Below are 19,204 nucleotides of genomic sequence, written 5' to 3'. Positions count from 1 at the left end.
GTAATTGTTAAAACAATAGAGTTCATATTTTTTCTTCGAGAAAAGAAGCCCGAAAATTTGCAATTGCGTCGCAGTTTTAATGCCGCTGCCAGCGATCTTTTCAATGTATGTGTGAAGCAGAATTGGAGTGCGATGAAGACAAAGCAAAATAACGGAACCATCCATGGCGTGATTGAGTTTTTTTTTCCTTTTTGCTGAGTGGTGGAGTGTAGAGTCGCGACGGCAAACGTAGTCGCCAGGCGGAGAGCAGTGTAAGCAGATATGAAAGTGCCAGTGGTAAAGAAACAAGAGTAAGAGGTCCCGTATCCACGCACTCTCCTTCTCACTCCCACCCTTATAGAGCATGGGCTGCTAAAGCAACGACAATAAGATCACACACATTGCAAAACCAAACCACTCTCAGATCTATTCAGCGCTCTTCTGAATTCTTAACATAGGCAAACAACACTAACACAAACACTCATTGCAAAAGTGTCGCCGCTCTTAGATTATCTAAGCAACTAGGTTCTCTTAACTTTGCGCCCTCGCTTCATGTCTTTGCGCCACCAACAAATGCGGTGGAAAGAGAGGACAAACGGTAAAGCCTTGCAAATCAATCGTCATTTCTATGCTGATGATCTCATCCACGCACTCTGCATCTTCTTCTGGCCTTCTAGAACATTCGCAAAAACAACACACATGCAAAATCAATGCAAAGGCAATGCAAAGACCAATAAGTAACATTTTAACTGCCGGGGCAAAAGAATGTTTGATCATGTCATGAAGGAAAACGCGTTAGAAAATAGTGGAAAAGCAGGAAAATTTTATGCAAAAACCCGTGTGAAAAGTGCACCTCCATTAATGTAAAAAAATGGCCGAAAAAGTGTAAAATATGTGTTAAAAAGAAGAAAAAGTGATGCAAATTTCTTGAAAAGCGCACCTCCATATGTGAGAAAATTCAAAAGATTGGGAAGTAGTGAAAATATATCCCAGAAAGTGGAAAAAACAACGTTTTTCAAGTGTAAAAGGTCCGAAAAAAGTCAATGGCGTCGCAGCTTTAGCGCATCGGAATATGAGTGGAAAGAAGGCGCAGTAAAATAGCGGCACCATGGCGTGATGTGCCCTTCTGTTTGAGTGTTTTTTATTGTTTTCTTTCTTTTTGTTTTGTGTGAGTGTGAACGGCAAATAGTGCCGGCGAAAAGCAGTACAAAAAGTGGTTATAAAAAAAACTCACTCAGTGTTAAGTGAAGTGTTAGTGTCGATGGTCCGCAAGACGAAAGAAAGAGCGGAAATACATAAAAAAACTCACTCATTGTTCAAGTGTTAGTGTCGATGGTCATAATGACGGCAAGGAGTGCCAGGCGTGTTCGGCAAAAGTGAGTGCAGTGTTCAGTGCAAGTGTTAGTGTCGATGGTCATAATGACGGCAAGGAGTGCCAGGCGGGTTCGGCAAAAGTGAGTGAAAGAAAAAATGCAAAATCAGAACAATTTTTTTTTTTTTTTTAATTTTTTAAAAGCGGTCCCTGCGGCCCAGGCGTCAAGCAGTGCAAGCAGTGCAAGCAGTTATTGGCAATAGTGAGTGCAGTTTTTGAGTGAGATCAATGAAAAAACAGTTGAATGTACCGCAAAACTAAAGATAGAGCGGAAGTTTATAAATCTCACTCAGTGTTAAGTGCAAGTGTTAGTGTCGATGGTCATTATGACGGCAAGGGGAGCCAGGCGGTTTCGGCTAAAGTGAGTGAGTGTCGATGGTCATAATGACGGCAAGGGGAGCCAGGCGGGTGCGGCTAAAGTGAGTGAGTGTCGATGGTCATTATGACGGCAAGGGGAGCCAGGCGGGTGCGGCTAAAGTGAGTGAGTGTCGATGGTCATTATGACGGCAAGGGGAGCCAGGCGGGTTCGGCCAAAGTGAGTGAAGTGTTAGTGTCGATGGTCATAATGACGGCAAGGAGTGCCAGGCGGGTTCGGCAAAAGTGAGTTAAGTGTTTTTTTAATCCGAGTGCAAAAACAATAAAATAAATAAAAAGTTGGTGAAAAAACGCGATTTCAATCCGAGTGTGAAAAACTATCAAAAATGTTCCGCAAAAACTGTAGAAATAGCGGAAATACGAGTGTATATGACATTTGATGTTTCTCCTTGCTATCGTCACTGATATACGAAAGAGAAAACATAAGAGAAACTATTCATGAGGAGTCGACTAAAATTGAAGGTTAGTTTACCCCATAATTTTCTCAACATTTCCTACATATTTTTACATAAAACAGTTTTTGGAATTTTTTTTTTGATGCGGAAAATTAAACCACCAAGTAGTTGGTTGCAAAAGTATTATATGAAAATCCTAAATATATATTTTCTTTTATGATTTTTATTATATTCATTATGTACAATTTTATAACTATTTTATCTATTATGTATCGTATCCTTTTGGGTGGATAGTTTTATTTATTTAGAATTGATGGATCCAAAAGTATCTCTGGTGTCTCCTTCAATATGTATCGGAAGTTTCGATTCCTTTATTTCTCACAATTTCCTTTTGCACTGCCCGCCTGCTGCTCGCTCTTTTCCTCAGCCGCTGATTGAATTTCCTCGAGAATGCCTTGAATGCCGCTGGCTGCATATGTTGCCACTTGCCGGCTTGTGCCTCCTGCCTGCTCCTGTGGCAATAAGAATAAGTTTATTGAAAGCGACTCTGCCACCCTCTCCGCTTCTCCCACGCTGTTCCCCTCTGCCGCGAGTGCATTTGCATAGCAAGTGAAAGGACTGGGACTGTAGCGAGTGCTGGGCGAAATTTGCACAGATTTATGTTAATTTATTGAATTTAATTTGATTTTTTCGCACTCGTACTCTCTCGAACGCTCTCTTGAAACGATACTCGACGCGTATGCTGTGTGTTCTGTGGTGCATGAGGCAATGCCGTATGGGAGAAAATTCAATCAAGTTTTGTGCATAAATTACACCTTTTTGGCACCACTCAACAACAACAGCAACAACCAAAAAAAAAAAGGTATACGGCCTTAACGCAGAACAACAACAATAAGGCGGCCATTTGTTGTTACCAAATTTTATTTTATGTTTCATAATGGCAAAAGTTTTTGTACGCATTTTTATGTCTGGGATGCTATTTGTAGGTCTAAGGAGGGTCCTGCGAGGAAGTTCCTCTGAGGTCAGGTCATTAAAATGGAAGAACCAAAGCCCCCAAAAAAGGTACTTCCGACGACCAGCCTCCCCTTCGTCTCCTACTTTCTCATTGTGTGTTTTGTATTCATTAAGTAATTGGGTGGCAGGTGAGAGAAAAGTCGGAGATCCATGACCGAAGCTGCTCCTTTTTGTGGGTTGCTGCGGCTTGTGGCATAAATTATTTATACACTAATTTAATTATCATTTAATTTGTCCCTCGATTAGTCGAGTGGTCCCTTTGCCCGAGGTATGATTGTAGTTCTGTTATTTCCGCTTGCTGTACAAAGTAAACGATGGCCGTGCAGATCACGATGTTAAGTAGCAATTTACAATGCACCAAAATTGTATTTAAAGTAAGAAAAGAGGTTTGTTTTTTAAGTCTCCCAGAGACAAAACAAATGGAAATTCGTTGATGATCGAAAATGGAGATTTGTGAATGAAACTGCAATAGAAAAGTAAAGATTTTAAGGCAAAAAAGGTCTGGATAAAGGGTAAATATTACTTGCCATTATATCAATTATATCCAAATGGGACGACATTCCAGTTTTCCTTTGCTCAGAGTTGATTTTCTTTAGCTCAAAGTTGTTTTTCGTTTCCTCAAACTTGATTTGCCAGCAATTGTCCATCAATGTTTGATATTCCCACTGCTGTAGCTGTGCAGCAGCTAGGAGTAGCAGCCACAGTGCCAAGTGCCAGGACAACAGATAGATGGACTCCCTTAGCCGCTCTGTTGGGGTTGGGAGATCTTCGAAACTCTTGCCATTCCATGCCGCCTCATCCTCCAGATCGTCTCGACTCTTTTGCTGCTGCAGCAACTCATTCGAATCGAAGCGCAAGAGACGCAAAAACTCCACGATACGAATTGCAATAAGAAACACAAAGCAATCATAAGATACTCGAAAGTAGAAGCCCGCCAAGAGATTGGCTCGCTTTTGTACAGGAAATATCATCCTCAAAAGCAGCTGAAAGCATTTAAGATTTCTATCTAGACGTAGATTTTGCAGGGATTGAAGCCAACCGGCATACAGCAGATGGTAGAGGATGTGAAGGGCTATCAGCAGTACTAAGATGAGTCGAGGGATACCCATTAGATAGTTGGTAATGTTGTAGATTTCTTTGGCAGAATAAATCTTTCTTGCATTCGTTGCATCTTCAATCAGTGGAAAATCCAGACAAAAAATGTTGTAGCCCATAAGGGAAAGCAGTAAAAGTAGAATTCCGCCATAGATGAGCGTCCTCCAAGTGCATTCCAGTATTAAATGTCTTCCCAGAAGGGTTCTCAGTTGCTTGTAGGCCATTTGTGATTGATTGATCAAATGCCAGAGGGATTTATGACGCACCAGAGCCCAAATCATGGCCATGAAATACATTAGACTCCGCAGATACTCGCATTTAAGGCGGAATCTATCTGCTGGGGGTCGCGATTCAATTTCCAGGGTATTCATCATTGAATTTTCAATTTCCAAACGATTGCGGGCTAATTGATGCAGAATCAAGATGCACACAACAAAGATAAATGGAATGTATCTGAAGCAATTGTATCTGTGGGTAAACAGTCGCTGAGTTCTGCTAAAACGTAGCTGCAGCAACCCGAAAGAGTGGAAAATAAACCGAAATACTTGGAGTGCTTTCCAGAGCCAGTGAATGCGTGACATTTCGAACGATAACTGAGGGAGCGATGGGTGCCCAATAAGTACGATTGGTAATTATTAATCACTTTATTCACTCGAATTCATCATAGAAATAGAAGCGATAGACCTGACTAATTGTCTGCGTTACATTGCCATTAGAATCGATGTGGAAATCGTCACCATTTTCATACAAATGAAAGTGTTTGTAGAATAATAAGCGTAGGGTTAACAGCAGCAACAACTCCCGTAGGTGTGTGACGAGCAGAGTTCTGAATGTGGCCAGTGTTAGTGTGAGGAGACAGGACTTGCAGCCCACAGAAGCAAGCAGGAGAGGCTGTGCCACCAATTGAGTGGCAGCAAAATTTGTAGAGAACTGAAAAGAAGAATAAATAATGGGAATTTTGTACCGGAAATGGGAGATTTTCCTACCATTATAGTCACAATATCCTGTTGCCTCTTTAGATACTGCCGTCGCCTCATCAGAGTCACACCAAAGGCTTGCGGCAGTGTACGATGTTGCAACAGGCGCCAAGATTTCAATACAAAATAGTTGGGATCATCCCGCAGACGTAGAAAGTTCCGCTGAAAGCTGCTCTGCTGCCGCTGCAGATTCAAGGCAATCAACAGAAGCAGGGCCAACAGCAGCAGGAGTATCAGCATGTAGATCAATTGCAGACTCAATTGCTGCCCAGCACCAGGTTGCAACATCAACAGCAGTCGTAGGCCAGGCATGGCCATGAAACTCACAAAATGTAGACCAAAATATCGGGAAACCCTGCGATGAACGCGCCAAATGCTGGACTGTTCGCGTAATAGACCTCTGAGGATGCCCATGCGATCGCTTCGCATGTGTTGCAAGAGGAAGGTATTCAGCGAGCGATAGAGGCACGACAGCCACAATAGATAGCTGCCAAAGAAGAGCAGTTCCAGGTGATAGATGAAGGCCACACCCCCAATGAAGCAGGACTGATAGAAGGAGTACATGCGCAGCTGCCACGAGAGCAGCAAAATGAACATGACAATCAATGCGAGCGTGTAGAAGCACTCGCGACGAATGCGCACACAAAGGAGTGTGCCCAGGATCCGCTGGATCTTTCTGTGGATCGTTGCACACTCGTTTAGCAGCTCCGTAAAGTGCCTGCGCAGCAGCAGAAAGTACACATACAGTGGGACATACAACAGAAACACAAATGGATCGTAGATCCAGAGTTGACTTAGCGAGAGGTAGGCCAGGCTGGCCAGCAGGTTGACCAAAGCCATCAGATGGACATAGAGCTGCTCGTCGCACAGAAAGCGACGCTGCTGCTCCGCATAGCCCACATTGTAGTAGCCCAAATAGAGGCCAATCCGTCCGATTGTGTGCCACACGCTCATCAAATGGCACAAACAGAAGCCCTGAGCGGCGGAAGCGTGACTTTCCATGTGGCAGAATCAAATGAAACTAAGTATCTGTGGGAAAGCAAACGCAGGACCGATGGGAATGTATCTATGCCATAATGTAGAGCCATTACTTTAAGCGGGAAATGGAAATACTTTCAATTTCACATTGGAATGGATACATTGCGAACCCAAAAGGTGATAACTCTACATTTTATGGAGCTACTTACTACAAATGGCATCATTTACACACCATCAAAGTATCTTTTACTACTTTTAGAACGTTTGTTCTAGTCAAGAATAACTCTTTCGATTGTTTTTTGTGTAGTAGTTCAAAGCATATGCCAACAAAAACTTAATCTTCCATAAAAGTAAACTTTTGCCAATCGTAAACACTTTCAATTGAGTTGCTTAAAAAGAGTTTTACTCACTTGAACCATTAAGTACGAAGTGTATCTCTCTCTCACCTTTCACCTCTGTCCCTTGCTCCCTGGAGTACTTTTGTGCTCAGTAGAGCAGCGCAGCGAAAATACCTGCAAAAAAATATAACGACTGACAAATAATATTTTACGCTCTGTTTATTTGTGAACGGGCGGATCGGTATGGCGGGAAGGAGCAACGAAACGCTTTAATAGTTTACACTCGGATGTGGCTGGTGGATAGGGGATGCAGGGATAAGGATGCGCAGGATGTGGGTAGTGGATAGTGGCTGTGGGGGATATGGTTATGGATATGGTTATGAAATGGAGAGAGCACTTAAAATGGCATAAAGCCATAAGAGGAGGTCACTTCTTTCACCTCTTTCAGCGCCCCCATCGTTACAGCCGAAACGACCAACCAACCATTCTGCCGGCATTCTTCTCCATTCTTTCGTTTTGTTGTAAAGATACGTCGTAGTGCCCATATCTTTTTTCATCGCTCGGCAAATGGTTTTACACGCATGTAACTTTCCTACGGGATGCGCTGCTGCTCTCCTTCTCCCTTGATTGTCTGCATATATGAATGCCCCATTCCCACTTGCCGCTCGCCACTAGCCACTAGCCATTTGCAACATGGTGGCTGGGGCATGTGTGGTGTGTGTGTCGTGGTTCCGCATATAACAATCACAAAAAACTGCATGTTTTTATTACAAATTGCAATTGTGAAAAATTTTATACATGGCCGCATTGTCCCTCGTCCCTTTTGCAGCGGCATCATGTCACCAGAGCCAGGGACCCTGGACCCAGAAGCTTTCTATATTTTGCTGTTACTGCTGCTGCACCTGCAACAAAAAGTTTCAAAGGGTTGGCAAGGAGCAAAAAAGAGTTTTTTTTTTGAGGGACGGCAGGAGGCTCTCTTCCTGTGTGATAGTGTCGCCCCGAAAAATAAACTGCCACATAAAATTCCTGCCGCATATCCCCTGTCGGTGTCGGTGTCTGTGCCTCTGTCTGTCCCGTGCCCTTGCCACTTGCCACTTGCTCCACTCGGTGCGCGGTGGGGCGGGGCATGGCATCGCATTTTTTTTGTTCCACACTCGCGTGTCGTGTGGCATGCATAAAGCAAATGAATTTATTTTTCTCGACTGCCAGTTTTTCAATTTAAATGCTTTTTGGCCCTTTGGCTAGTTTCGGCGGCCCTTTTTATTCCTCTTGCTCTTTTACTTCCACTTTTTATTAGTTCCTTTTTGTTAGTTTTCCTCTTCTTTTTATTGGTTTGTTCGGTATTTTCTGATATTTTTCTTTCAATATTTTTAAGGTATTTTTTTTCGCTTGCCTTTTTTTCCTCGAGTTACTTTTATTTTTATTAGAGCATTTTTTGTTTGCTATTTTTTATTGTAATTCGCTTTATCCAAACACTTTTTTCTGCAGCTCTCTCCGATTTTCAGTGTGCCATAAATTTTTGCATATTTTCATTAGTTGTCAGCGCTGCTGCTTTTGATGATTTATGCATGTTTTTGATGCGCTCACTCTCTGCCGCTTTCTGCCACTCTTCTTGCCCTGCCTTTATGAATGCTCTTTCTGCATAAAAAGCGGAGAAATGGCCGGATAAATGGGAGCGTCCATTGCCCACTGGCTATAACACAAAAAATGGCAAACAAACAAACAAACTTATTAAAAATTTAGTTGGGTAAGGAAAAGTTTTTAAGCTAATGAAAATTGCTGTTGCTCTGTTGCCAGTTGCCAGTTGCCAGAGTGTAATGTTAAATGTGGCAGCCAGCTGTGGCACTGGAATATGGAAATTTAAGGATAGCAAGTGGAGAGTGTGGAATGTACAGGGAGAACTAACCTTGTAGAGTAATTGTTCAGTTTGGGAACTAATATTATTTGAACTAAATCATTTTGTGAGAGAACCATAGAGGAAACATTTAAATTTATTTGAAATATATTTTAAACATTTCTTCAAGCCAACTCTGCGGTTTTATTTAATGGGTTTTCTCTAAAAAGCTTAAAAATGCATGAAATGTATTGCTTCGATTTTTCTTGATTTTTTCGTAAGTTTTTATGGATTTTCTTTAATTTTTCTGGAATTTCTTTATTTTTGGATTAAAAGATTTTCTTTGCTTTTTTTTTGTCACAAAATTAAGGCAACTCCTTATAGGAGTCCCTCCATTTAATGGAAGTTAATCTACGCGTAAATCATGGTCTGGAATGAGGCTTTCGTTCCATATACACAATGAGGTTCTCCCATACCTGCCGTTCGCTCTCCTCTCTCCCACTCTCCGCTTTAAGTCGCGCATAATAAAGCGGTTGACAGATATCTGCGCTTTGCTCTGTTAAGGTGTGAAGTGGCATCTCCCCCTCGCCCTCTCCCGCATCCACTTCTCTTCTCGTCAGCAGCCCATCTGCCTAACGGTGATTGTGATGTTTTCCTGCCACTCCCACGCGGGCATACTCCAGCGAGTGACGTCTCTAATGATTGTTTGACAAACATGCCCATCCGTAGAGCTCTTCACTCTGCTCTTCTCGCTGCCTCTCCGCCTGCCTGTCTGTTTGTCCGCCTTTCAGCCTGCCAGCCAGCCAGCCATCCATCCGGATTCCGGAGAGCGATGTCCATAGAAGAGGCCATGGAGCTCTGGCTTTGCCTCGCTCTTTATTGAATACCAACACCAACAGTGGGGCAGCGTCCCGCTTTGAGGCATCCTTTGGGCGGCATCAGCCGTGCCTCGGACGACATGTACAGGATTTTAAAAATGCCACAGAAAAGCGGCACCATCAAGCGCCGAGCAGCAGCAGCAGCAGAAGCAGCAGCGACATGAATTCAAAATTGAAATGACAAAGTAAACGGCGAGAGGTGAAAGTTGAAAGCTTGAGAGCTGCCAAGGAATGGATGGGATGAGAAGGGAAAGCAATGAAAGGGAGGAGCTAAATGGAAGGCTAAGCAGCGAAGGAAGGAGCAGCAGCAGCAGCAGAACCCAATCCTCCTCCGCTTGAGTTTGACATTTTTGGGTTATGCTGCGATGAACATGGCCCGATATGCCACCTCGTGCCTCAGCGTATCCTCCTGTGCATGCAAATCTCTTACCCAGCAGCAGCAGCAGCCCAGTGGCAACTGTGGCACGGGGCAAGCTTGTGACAAGTGCGGCACGTGGGAAAGAGTAAGCAGCGATTGAGACTTGAACAAATTAATCGCCGGGACTCTGGTTTTGACCGAGTTTACACTTTTTTTTTTTTCGCCCGCTCTTTTGCTCTCTCTCTCTCTCTTCCTCTCTCAGTCTTGCTTCTTTTGAAGGTGTCCTCTCTCTGCCCTTTGGCCCCGTATCCTTAGCCGATTCCCAGTTTGCAAATAAATTAGTTTGCTACGTGAACGACGCAAATCTGAGGTGGGTTTGACAGCTACGTCTCCTTTGGCCTTTGCTTTTTCTGTGTCGCTTGTGAAGTATTTAGATACCCTTTAATTTGTGGGCATGCTCTAGGGGGTGTACTTGTGGAAATAACAGAGCTAAGAGGCGAAAATAGAAGCATCGGCAATGGAACAGTAGAAGTTTACACCTTGTGGGTTGATAAATAGTTCAATTTTATAATGAAATATGTGCAAAAGGACCCAATGGACCATTCTCTTACTTTAACTTTTCTTCTGTATTTTTTTTTGTAATTTATTATTCTGGAAGAACCATCAGTAGATGCTTGAATATCCCCCAAGTAGGATTCTTTCTCTCTCTGCCACGCACCCAAAAGATTCTCTATCTCTCTTCCAGAGTGTCTGAGCAATTAAGGGTGGATTTCTGCAAAGGAAATTCGTAACTGAAACTCTCACAGGGTATTCCCATTGTCCCTACCATTCGCCATATTTTTATTTTCCTTCTTTTAAATATTAAAGCGAGTGAAAACTTATCGATTCGATGGCATTCGGAAGGGACAGCAGCCGCTAATTGAAGTGGATTTCTGTGTGTGCTTGTGTGTGGCAGGGCCATCAATTATCCGTGCCTTTTCCACATTTTCAACCAGCAGAAGCAGCAGCAGCAGCAGCTAAAAGCATTTACACAGCAGAGACAGGCAGAGGCAGCGGCTCCCTAGTTGTAGTCGCCAGTCATCACATTAGCGGCTAAGTACTCACCAAATTGTTACCACTTTTTCCTCGTTCCTGTTTCTCCTGCTCCGCCTTGCCTCATGCTGCTTCTTGCTGTGTGTGTTCGTTCGTTCGTTCAGTCGTTGCTTGCAACATGCCGCAACAGCCGCTGCACAAGCTGCTCTGCGTGTGCCACATTGTCAGCTACTTCAATGGCCAAAAGTGGATCTGCCAGCTGCTGTGCCTCTACAATCTGCGCTACGATGAGGCCACACAGCGCTTTGCCCTTGGGCAGCAGCTGCTCGTTTATTGTGGCTGCATCTGTAGCCTGTGGAGCGCCATAATCCTGCTCGGATATGTAGATCCTGACTATTGGATAATGGACAGATACAAGATCTATGTGTATGCCCTGCCCGGCATCTATTATGCGCTGCTGAGAAGATCTTTGCTGCAAGTACTCAATGATATGCTGCACGTCCATCGAGGCCTGCAGCGCACCATGGGCTTGCTCTTTTGTGTGGCCGTAAAGAGAGCCTTCTGCTGGTCCTGTCTAATAACCGTGGAGCTGCTGGCCATCTTCTATTGGCAACTGTCATCGGAGGAGTACCCACAGTGCGTTTTCCTGTTTGTTTTCCTGATCTGCTGGTATTGGCAGATACTTTTGCATGTTAATTGCTACATTTGGCTGCAGTCCATCTATGTGGTGATGCATCAGGCAGTTGTGGCGCCACTAAACTACACACAAAAGTGGATTATGATGAACAAATTGCTCAGATATCAGCGTCGTTTGAGGAGGATACAATGGGATGTGGCCTATTGTTTTAGTGTTCATATCCTGTCGGTTTTGGTCCTCATTTCGGGCACTTTCGTTGTGAATTTTACAATGTTTGAGCCTGTTTTAGAGGAGCATGGAGATAGGGTTGTGCTCCTGGCCTTTGAGGTTAAGCAGCTGAGTAATGTTGCAAGTCTTTGCCTACTGATCTGCAGCCTTTTTCTGGTAATAAATGATTTTCGAACCGAGAGAAAACGTTTCTTCGAGAGCCTCTGGAAGACATCGCAGCCGTTCCACAAAAGAATCTTGGACTGCAGAAAATCCCGGAGATATCAAAGTCGCTACGAACAGACGTTGGACGTGGTAGACCTGCTGGTAAGGGAGTGCAAAATATATCCGGGAAGTCCACCGATTAATTTCATTGCTGTCTTTAGCTGCTATCTGGAAATCGCCCAAGTGATATGCGCCCCACGAAAGTGATTCTATGGGAGATACGAATGGAAACGAAAGTTAAATTCAATTCAGATATGAGATCTTTCATCAATTATTTGCTAATGCTTTTGCTTCTTGGATTTCTGCTACCCCTTGTGGCCATTTCGAATGGTTCCGATTTGTCATGGGAAATGTATGCCCTGGAAAATGGTACCAGGGCCGCGTATGTTCTCAGTTGGCAGGAAAGGATGGAAATATCGTGAAATAAATTCAAATAGAGCCCACAGAGTAGCGAAATAATTATGCAGGGCACGTTCGGGTAAAAAAAGGATTGGACCAATAAATCAAAAAAGGAAAAAAGGATGTGGAACCACAAGTGGGGGCGTGTAACGTGGTGGCATGCCACCCGTTCGATTTATATACAAAATGTCAAACTGAAAATCTATTAAATCCCATCGATATGGCACTTCTGGTTCTCTCTTTCTAGTGCTTTCCCCCGTTAATTAGCTTCCCAGTTGAGATTTGTGCAACGTGGCGTATGATTAACACGCGACTAATGAACGTCGCGAATGGGGCTGTGTTGCAAGTGCAACGCAGACTCCTGACATCCATTCGCCTGTGAATGATTGAATTATTGAATCCACTTGCCGGACGGACGTACTCAACCTGGGCACAAATCAATGGGAATTATTGCCCACTCCCACGGCCACACACCCCCCGTAATTCTGTCCCAGCACTAAGCTTCAGTTCGTTGCACAATGAAATGTTAGGGCGGTCGGGAGCGGGGTGGAAACTGATTTCCGTGATTTCTAATTTCCTACCATTTGCCATGCAACTCTAGGGGGAACTTGCAACCCGCCAGTTGAGTGGGAAAATATTTCTCTACGATTAACTGCATTCGAAATTTTCGGCAGCTGTGCGGGGGGAGGGCTGGTCTTCCAACATTAATGAGGCACACGCCCCAGTATGGCAGTAGTGCCCCATTAGCAGTGCTCATTGTCAGGGCGTCGACTAACACGCAGGAAAACCAATAGAAAACTGTGGAGAAAGGATTAGACGTTGTGTTGTGGAAGCGTTGATACACTCCCTTAAATGTATATTTTTAAGGGGATTCTGAAATATAGAAACAGGTTTCAAGCGTTAAAAATATACACTTTAAAGGTCGTCAGAGCCTTAGTCTATTTTAGAGAGTCTTTTTATAGATTTATTCCCTATTGTAGTTACCCTTTCTGGTAAGCGTATAATACGAACTTAATTGATATGCATGTGTCCTGTGTGCTTGTGTGTCGGGTACTGTAAATGCAATTTCCTTGTTGCCACTGGCACTCCTTCTGTTCTGGCAATGGCAATGCCATTCCCTCTAGTGTTGCCACTGCCACTGCGCCTGCCACTCTTCCTCATTGCATTCTCTAATGAGTTTGAAATAATTCCTCTGTTAAGCGCACATCTATCCCACAGATCTCCTGTCTCCTACTACATATATCCATAGACACCCCATAAAAAGGCGGCTGGTGGCAACACCACCCCCCGATAATCATTTGATATGCGGCTCAATAAAATAAAAGCCCCAAAAACTAAGGGACAACAGATAATAGAAAATAGAGAGAGCGAGAGGCATAGAGTGTAAGAGAGAGAGAGAGAGAGAGTGAGCGGAACATGGAGCTTTACGTATTGCAATTTGTGCAAAATGCAAATTTCCTCCACTGATGACAGCCGCAATTTTGTGCCCCATTGTTGTTAGTGCCACACCGAGGGTCGTCCCCACTATCTGTCGTTGTTGTTGTTTCTGTCGTTGTTGCTGTTGTGTTTGCCAACGTCCATTTCCATTGTTAGGGACAGACTCCTCTCGAGTGTAAGCACATGGCCATGTGTGTGAGTGTGTGTGTGTAGAGGAGGCAGCATGGGCCATGGAGTCTGTGTCTCTGCTCTGGTGCGGTCACGGATCCACTATTGAAGCTACATTGTTAGAAACTTGACTTAATTTGGTGTGTGCAAAAATTCGGAAAAATTTAAATTTGAACAAAAATATTGAATTCATATTCTAAAAATATTTTAAAATTATTTTCTAATTAAATTTTAATATTTTTATTCGTAAAAATTATTTGAACAAAATAGATAAGAATATTTAGGAATTCTTTGTCCTACTTCGTGCATGAATTTAGCTACAGGGAAGAAGAATACAGTTTTTGCTTTCTGTGCAGCCTTTTCCCCCGAACGATTGCTATTTGCATGCCCCAGAGTGTCCCCCATTGGCATGTCGGACACTGCCAGTTGCATACCAATAAACACAGCAGGCAGGCAGGCAGCATCAGTGGGCCATAGTCCGAGTTTTAGCCCAAAGCCAAAGCCAATGCCAAAAGCCAGATCCGAGCTGAATTCCTGACTAGAAGCAAATGTCTGGCTGGTTGGCCAAACGGCCACTGGACGGCACAACAATGGTTCACCAGCATTACAACGCTCACTCTTTCGCTCTCTTTCGCTCTCTCTCTGTCTGCTGTCTCCGTCTCTGTTGTCACTTTTTGATTAACAATGATGGGCATTATTTTTGCAAATAAATTCGAATGTCCAAGCGGGCAGGAACAGAGCGATGAGTCGAGACGGAGACTGGCGAGTTCATGGCTCCAGCAGGAATTTGTGTTTTGTTTGGCCAATCGTTGACATTTTTCCATGTGCTCAAGTTGCACTTTATTGATCTGTGGCTTTGGGGCGCTTGTGGGGCGTGTGGCATAATTGCACATTTGCAAGGACACATACAGTGCCCGATTTCTACCGTCCCTGATGTAACGATTGCAGCAGCCAGCAGCAGGAAGCTTTTAAGCAAACAGGATGTGTGCCTTGCCTCGCTCTCTCGCTCTCTCTCTCTTTCCCTCTCTCTCTCTCTCGCTTGCTGTGGAACGAACAGCTTTTGAACGAGCAAAATGGATGGATGGTCGGACGGATGGCACAATACTTAGAACAAGTCCGAGAACTTGAAGTGAAAACAATGCATTTGTTATGCAAAGCCTTTGATGTTGTCCTTGGGGGGCTAAAAAAGGGTGTGTGCCTGTAGCCTTCTGCCTGCTTCCTTCCGTCTGCTGATGCTGTGCTCCTAAATGCAGGCGGCAACTACTTGTCAATGCCACAAATGATTATGGGGGGAGGCCCCGAAAGTGTTTTGCCTTTTTATCGGAAAATGTTCTTAAAGTTTTCCGACCCCACCCCGACTTTTCTATTCGTAGTTCGACTTGCAGTTGGAGTTCCTGTCGAAAGTCGAGAGTTTAGAGGCCTCTCCTGCCAAATGGGTCAACAACGATAGAGCCAACTTCTAGAACAAACTTTTCGGCCAGCGAAAGAGAGAGAGAGAGAGAGGGAGAGCGACTGACCGAGCGACAGCTTAAACAACAAAATAATTAAGGCCCTTCAAACTTATTGACGTTTTTTTATGGGACGGTGGGGTGTAGGAAAATGCGAAAAAAGTTTATAATTTTTTCGAAAAATTCCAGAGATAATAATTAGGAAACAGCCGCCGCAACAAAAACAACAAAAAAGTACAAAAATAAAAGAAGAACAAAAGCCAGGAAGTGGCCAAAGAGAGTAAACAGCAAACAGCAAAAAAAAGGGACCCTCAATAAATATATAAACCATACAGGGAGGTCTGTTAGATTCTGAGGAGAGTCGAAGATAAGGATGCTCTTTAATTAAATATGTTCAGTATATTTCTAGAGAAATTATAAATATGAAAATTCATGAGATAACGATTTTTGTGGTACGATTTTTCAGTCTTGGAGAACTCTGCAAATTATTGAATTATTATTAGTAAATCTATTCCATAAAATATAAATCCCTTGCCTGCCAGGAAGTGTATACAATGTCCATGGCTGGGGACTCTGTGCGACTCTCTTTAATGCCCTACAGAAGCCAGCCTGGGCCCAGGTCTAAATTTCTACATAAACGAATGTCGGGCGCACTTAGCAGGCAATTGCGAGATAATTTAATTATGCGGAGAAGGCGATGGCTGCTGGCAGCAAGCAGAAGGAGATGTTGGGCAGGCCAGGCAGCAGGAAGCACAGGGGACTGAACCCAGCGAAGCAGCAGCAGGGAGTACTGCTCTCGGCTCTTGGCCCAAACAGGATAACAGGATAATGATAACGAAATAAGTAAACCAAAAAGGCTTACACCACGCCCACAGCTACACGGCCAGCGGGCCATAAAGAGCCAAGCGAAAGCACAGATAAAATGTGTGTGTGGTGGTAAATTAAATGAAAAATGGCCAACGATAGGGCTAGGACGCGCTGAACAGAACGCCGTCCTGCGACACAGGGAACCAAAAGTGTGTGTAACGGAGCGATAACAATAATGAGCGCATATCGGTCGGAGTACCGCTGTGGCTTAAACAAATTGCAACCGACTTAATTGCTGTTGTTGTTGCTGCTGCGGCTGAAAGCGGAAGTATGCCACAAACTTGTCGCCCGGATGTGGATAAACATTTATTCTATATAAAATACAATGGCAGACGGGCAGACGGGGGGGACAGCTACAGGTACAGAACAGGTAGCAGCTTGTAAATATCTGTAGGCCAGAAGTGAAAATGCCATTACACATAGTTCGTATTCGTAATTAGCATGGAAAATACTCGCTTAATTTATGCACGAATTGAAAAGGTCAATTTGTGCGGGATGGCAACGGGCAAAGCAACAACTGTAACGCTTTGGGCTTAATTTTTGACCGGGTTTACCGCGCGCTGCCTCGTTTTACATTCATGCACATTTTTCACATTTCACATTGGTTTTTCTCGTTTTACATTAAATTTCCACGTATTTTTGGCATTTACTCTCATTTCTCGATTGTGGCTTGTATGCAAAATGTTTTGTGTGTCAGAAATGAGAGAGATAGAGAATGAATGGCTGTCTCCTCTATTCGTATTGAATGGAATTGTGTGGAATTATTTAGCTCTTGGTCAAAGGTAAAATGAATATTCTGACATTTGTGGGACATTTGTTTTTAGTTCATTATATCTTTGTCATTTTCTACACAGATTTTAAAATATAATATAATTTTGAATCGAATTTCTAAGGTTTACTTTGAGTGGGAAAAGAAAATATATAACTGAAAAAATAAGAAAGAATTGGGAAACCATTTTGAGAATAAATCCCATAAATACATTTTATTTATTGCCTTTTAGATAAAGAATATTTCGTGCATTTTTTGTGGTAAATTCTTTGTTGATTCATTGATTGATGATTGATCTTTGGTACGACGAGTGGAATCTGTAAGGTTTTTTGGGCTGAGTCCTTTAAGCTGAAGATCGATTTATTGGTTTACCGAAAGAATTTTGTGATATATTTAATTTTATAAATTTTCTGGTAATGTTTCTCTCGTTCCGCTAGAGGCCACGTTAATTAATATAAAATAATTTGCCATATAATTTTTAAATTTTCTTTAAACTTTTCGCTTGGCTTCCTTCAAGAACTCGACCACATGGCTACGTGCCTCCTTCTGGGGCGTCAGAGCCAATGGCTAAAATGGCTTGAAGCAAGCATATTACGGTTAACTGTTAACGGTTAAAGCAATGTGCATGTCAAGCACATTGCCACACTGGAAAGTTTGTTGCCCCAGCTGCAGGTTGCGCGTTGCACATTGCACTTTCAGTTGTAGTTGCAGCTGCATGTTGCATGCAAGTAAGAGTGTGTGAAAGAGAGAGAGGGAGAGTGTGAGGGGTGCCCCTAGGCAGAACAGCAGCACAGAGGAACGCCTTGGCGCCCTCGTTTCAGTTTCAGTTTTTCCTTGCAGTTTTTTCCTTCGCAGTTCCTTGTGCAATAATTAAGTGAGTGCCAAGTAGAGTGAAGCGTGAAGGAGTCCTCATTTGGCCACCCCCCACCACCCAGACCCCTGCCCCTGGAAAATGCATGCGTTAACAAAATGGTGGAGTAAGAAGGAGAATCAGTGGGAAAAGCAGCATACGTAGAAGAGCAGAACGGCAGCGAGTGTTCTCGATGGAAAAAGGATCCACTGCAAGGATGTTTGGTGTGTGGTTGTATTATATTTTGGCTACGCTCGCGGCAGCAACGAAGGAACGCGACGGCTGAGTAAACGTTGCACGCATGAGAAATCAAAAGGCGGACGGACGCCACGCCCCCAGCTGCTCCTCAAGTGGCAGCTCCTTGGACCAACGCCCGCCCCCCTGCTCAAGTGGCAGCGGCGACTCCTTGAAGGAGCTCTGGCCCCCGAAACTGTTGCCATATGAACGGAGGGAGGGATGGAGGGAAGGGAATATCGACAACTTCTTGGGGCAGGCAGTGGCTGGGAGGAAAATGGTAAAAATTACAATAACTGTCGTCGGTTCGAAAAGAAGCTGGAAAAACACATGTGCGGAAAATGGGAGAAATAAACATTCAAGGGTTAAGGAGAAACAATTAAATGCTGCGGCAAATTAATAAGAAGCGGCAGTGAGGGGTGGACAAGTGCATGAAAATAATTGCTCAAAATGGGAAGGAAAATAGCAGGAAAATATCCAACGACTTAAGCGATTTTTGAAGAATTTATTGGCAGAGTTATTGATGGATTTTTTGGGTAGAAATCTTTGAAATTTACACCAACAAATAATGAATGAATTCTCCAACTCTTTCCCACCGAAATCTTTCAGTTTCAACTGCTTTCAATCTATGTAAGAGTTGCCCTTAAATACACTTTAGATGGTTACCAATTTTCGCTTCATTTTCCCCCTCCACACTCCTGCTAGTCTGCCACTTGCTGTTCCTGCCACACACACTCGAAGGAGGAGCTCACGACACGTAAACTGCCGCAACACGCATTCACTTATTTTGCCATCAAAATGTTCTAGCACTTGAAATCAAATTTAAACATTTTCCTCTCACGACCTTCGAACCCACGAACAAGACACACACACACACCTACACACACATGGAACGATACACGACACACGTGACATACACGTTGCATGTATCCAAGTATCTACGTATCTATCTATGACATGTATTTATCCCCTGAGCATTCCCCGTGTCCTCCAGCAAATGTGCGTAGTTTTTCTTACATTTTTCTATCATTTTTATCATATTTTTTGTAGCTTTTTCCGCAGGTTCTATTGCTGGTAGTTGTTCCGACTTCCACTCCTACTTTTGCCAGCGTTGACTCTACTTTTTCCACCTTTTCCCTTGCTGGTAGCTGCGGTTCCTGCTCTTCCCTGGCTCGTAGCTGATGTTCCTTCTCTTCTCTGGCTCGCAGTTCCTGTCCCTCTCTTTCCCTGACTTCTAGCTACCGTTACCCCTCTTCCCTGACTTCCACCTACCGTTCCTGCCCCCTGCGACTGGTTTTTGCTTTCCTTTTGCGGCAAGCGACACGTACTTCCGCTCAT

General features: G+C 43.7%; 3 protein-coding genes across 3 annotated transcripts; 1 reads left to right on the top strand and 2 right to left on the bottom strand.

Moving 5' to 3' along the window:
* Positions 1–3,361: 3,361 nt before the first annotated feature.
* On the bottom strand, positions 3,362–4,811 carry LOC117893630. The gene is made up of 2 exons (XM_034800312.1): positions 3,663–4,811; positions 3,362–3,598 (listed from the first exon to the last, which is right to left on the bottom strand). The coding sequence occupies exons 1-2, from the start codon at positions 4,809–4,811 to the stop codon at positions 3,362–3,364; spliced, it is 1,386 nt and encodes a 461-aa protein (XP_034656203.1).
* A 67-nt stretch (positions 4,812–4,878) lies between these two features.
* Positions 4,879–6,209, bottom strand: LOC117895003. The gene is made up of 2 exons (XM_034802350.1): positions 5,217–6,209; positions 4,879–5,160 (listed from the first exon to the last, which is right to left on the bottom strand). Exons 1-2 carry the CDS (start codon positions 6,207–6,209, stop codon positions 4,879–4,881), a joined length of 1,275 nt encoding a protein of 424 aa, XP_034658241.1.
* Positions 6,210–10,803: 4,594 nt separating this feature from the next.
* Positions 10,804–11,901, top strand: LOC117893626. The gene has a single exon (XM_034800308.1). It carries the CDS (start codon positions 10,804–10,806, stop codon positions 11,899–11,901), a length of 1,098 nt encoding a protein of 365 aa, XP_034656199.1.
* Positions 11,902–19,204: the final 7,303 nt, after the last annotated feature.

Source organism: Drosophila subobscura, chromosome J (genome assembly GCF_008121235.1).
Source record: "Drosophila subobscura isolate 14011-0131.10 chromosome J, UCBerk_Dsub_1.0, whole genome shotgun sequence".
In the NCBI taxonomy this organism is placed as follows: Eukaryota; Metazoa; Arthropoda; class Insecta; order Diptera; family Drosophilidae; genus Drosophila; species Drosophila subobscura.
Note: the sequence above shows the minus strand (reverse complement) of the source record. Positions and strands in the feature narration are given on the sequence as shown.

What these genes read in the sequence shown, in the direction of transcription:
- LOC117895003 (XM_034802350.1), bottom strand. Translation starts at nt 6,209, where the DNA reads ATGGAAAGTCACGCTTCCGCCGCTCAGGGCTTCTGTTTGTGCCATTTG. An exon ending in AGGATATTGTGACTATAATG is followed by an intron (nt 5,161 to 5,216) that starts GTAGGAAAATCT and finishes TCTTCTTTTCAG; the next exon opens with TTCTCTACAAATTTTGCTGC.
- LOC117893630 (XM_034800312.1), bottom strand. Translation starts at nt 4,811, where the DNA reads ATGTCACGCATTCACTGGCTCTGGAAAGCACTCCAAGTATTTCGGTTT. An exon ending in TGGATATAATTGATATAATG is followed by an intron (nt 3,599 to 3,662) that starts GCAAGTAATATT and finishes TTTCTATTGCAG; the next exon opens with TTTCATTCACAAATCTCCAT.
- LOC117893626 (XM_034800308.1), top strand. Translation starts at nt 10,804, where the DNA reads ATGCCGCAACAGCCGCTGCACAAGCTGCTCTGCGTGTGCCACATTGTC.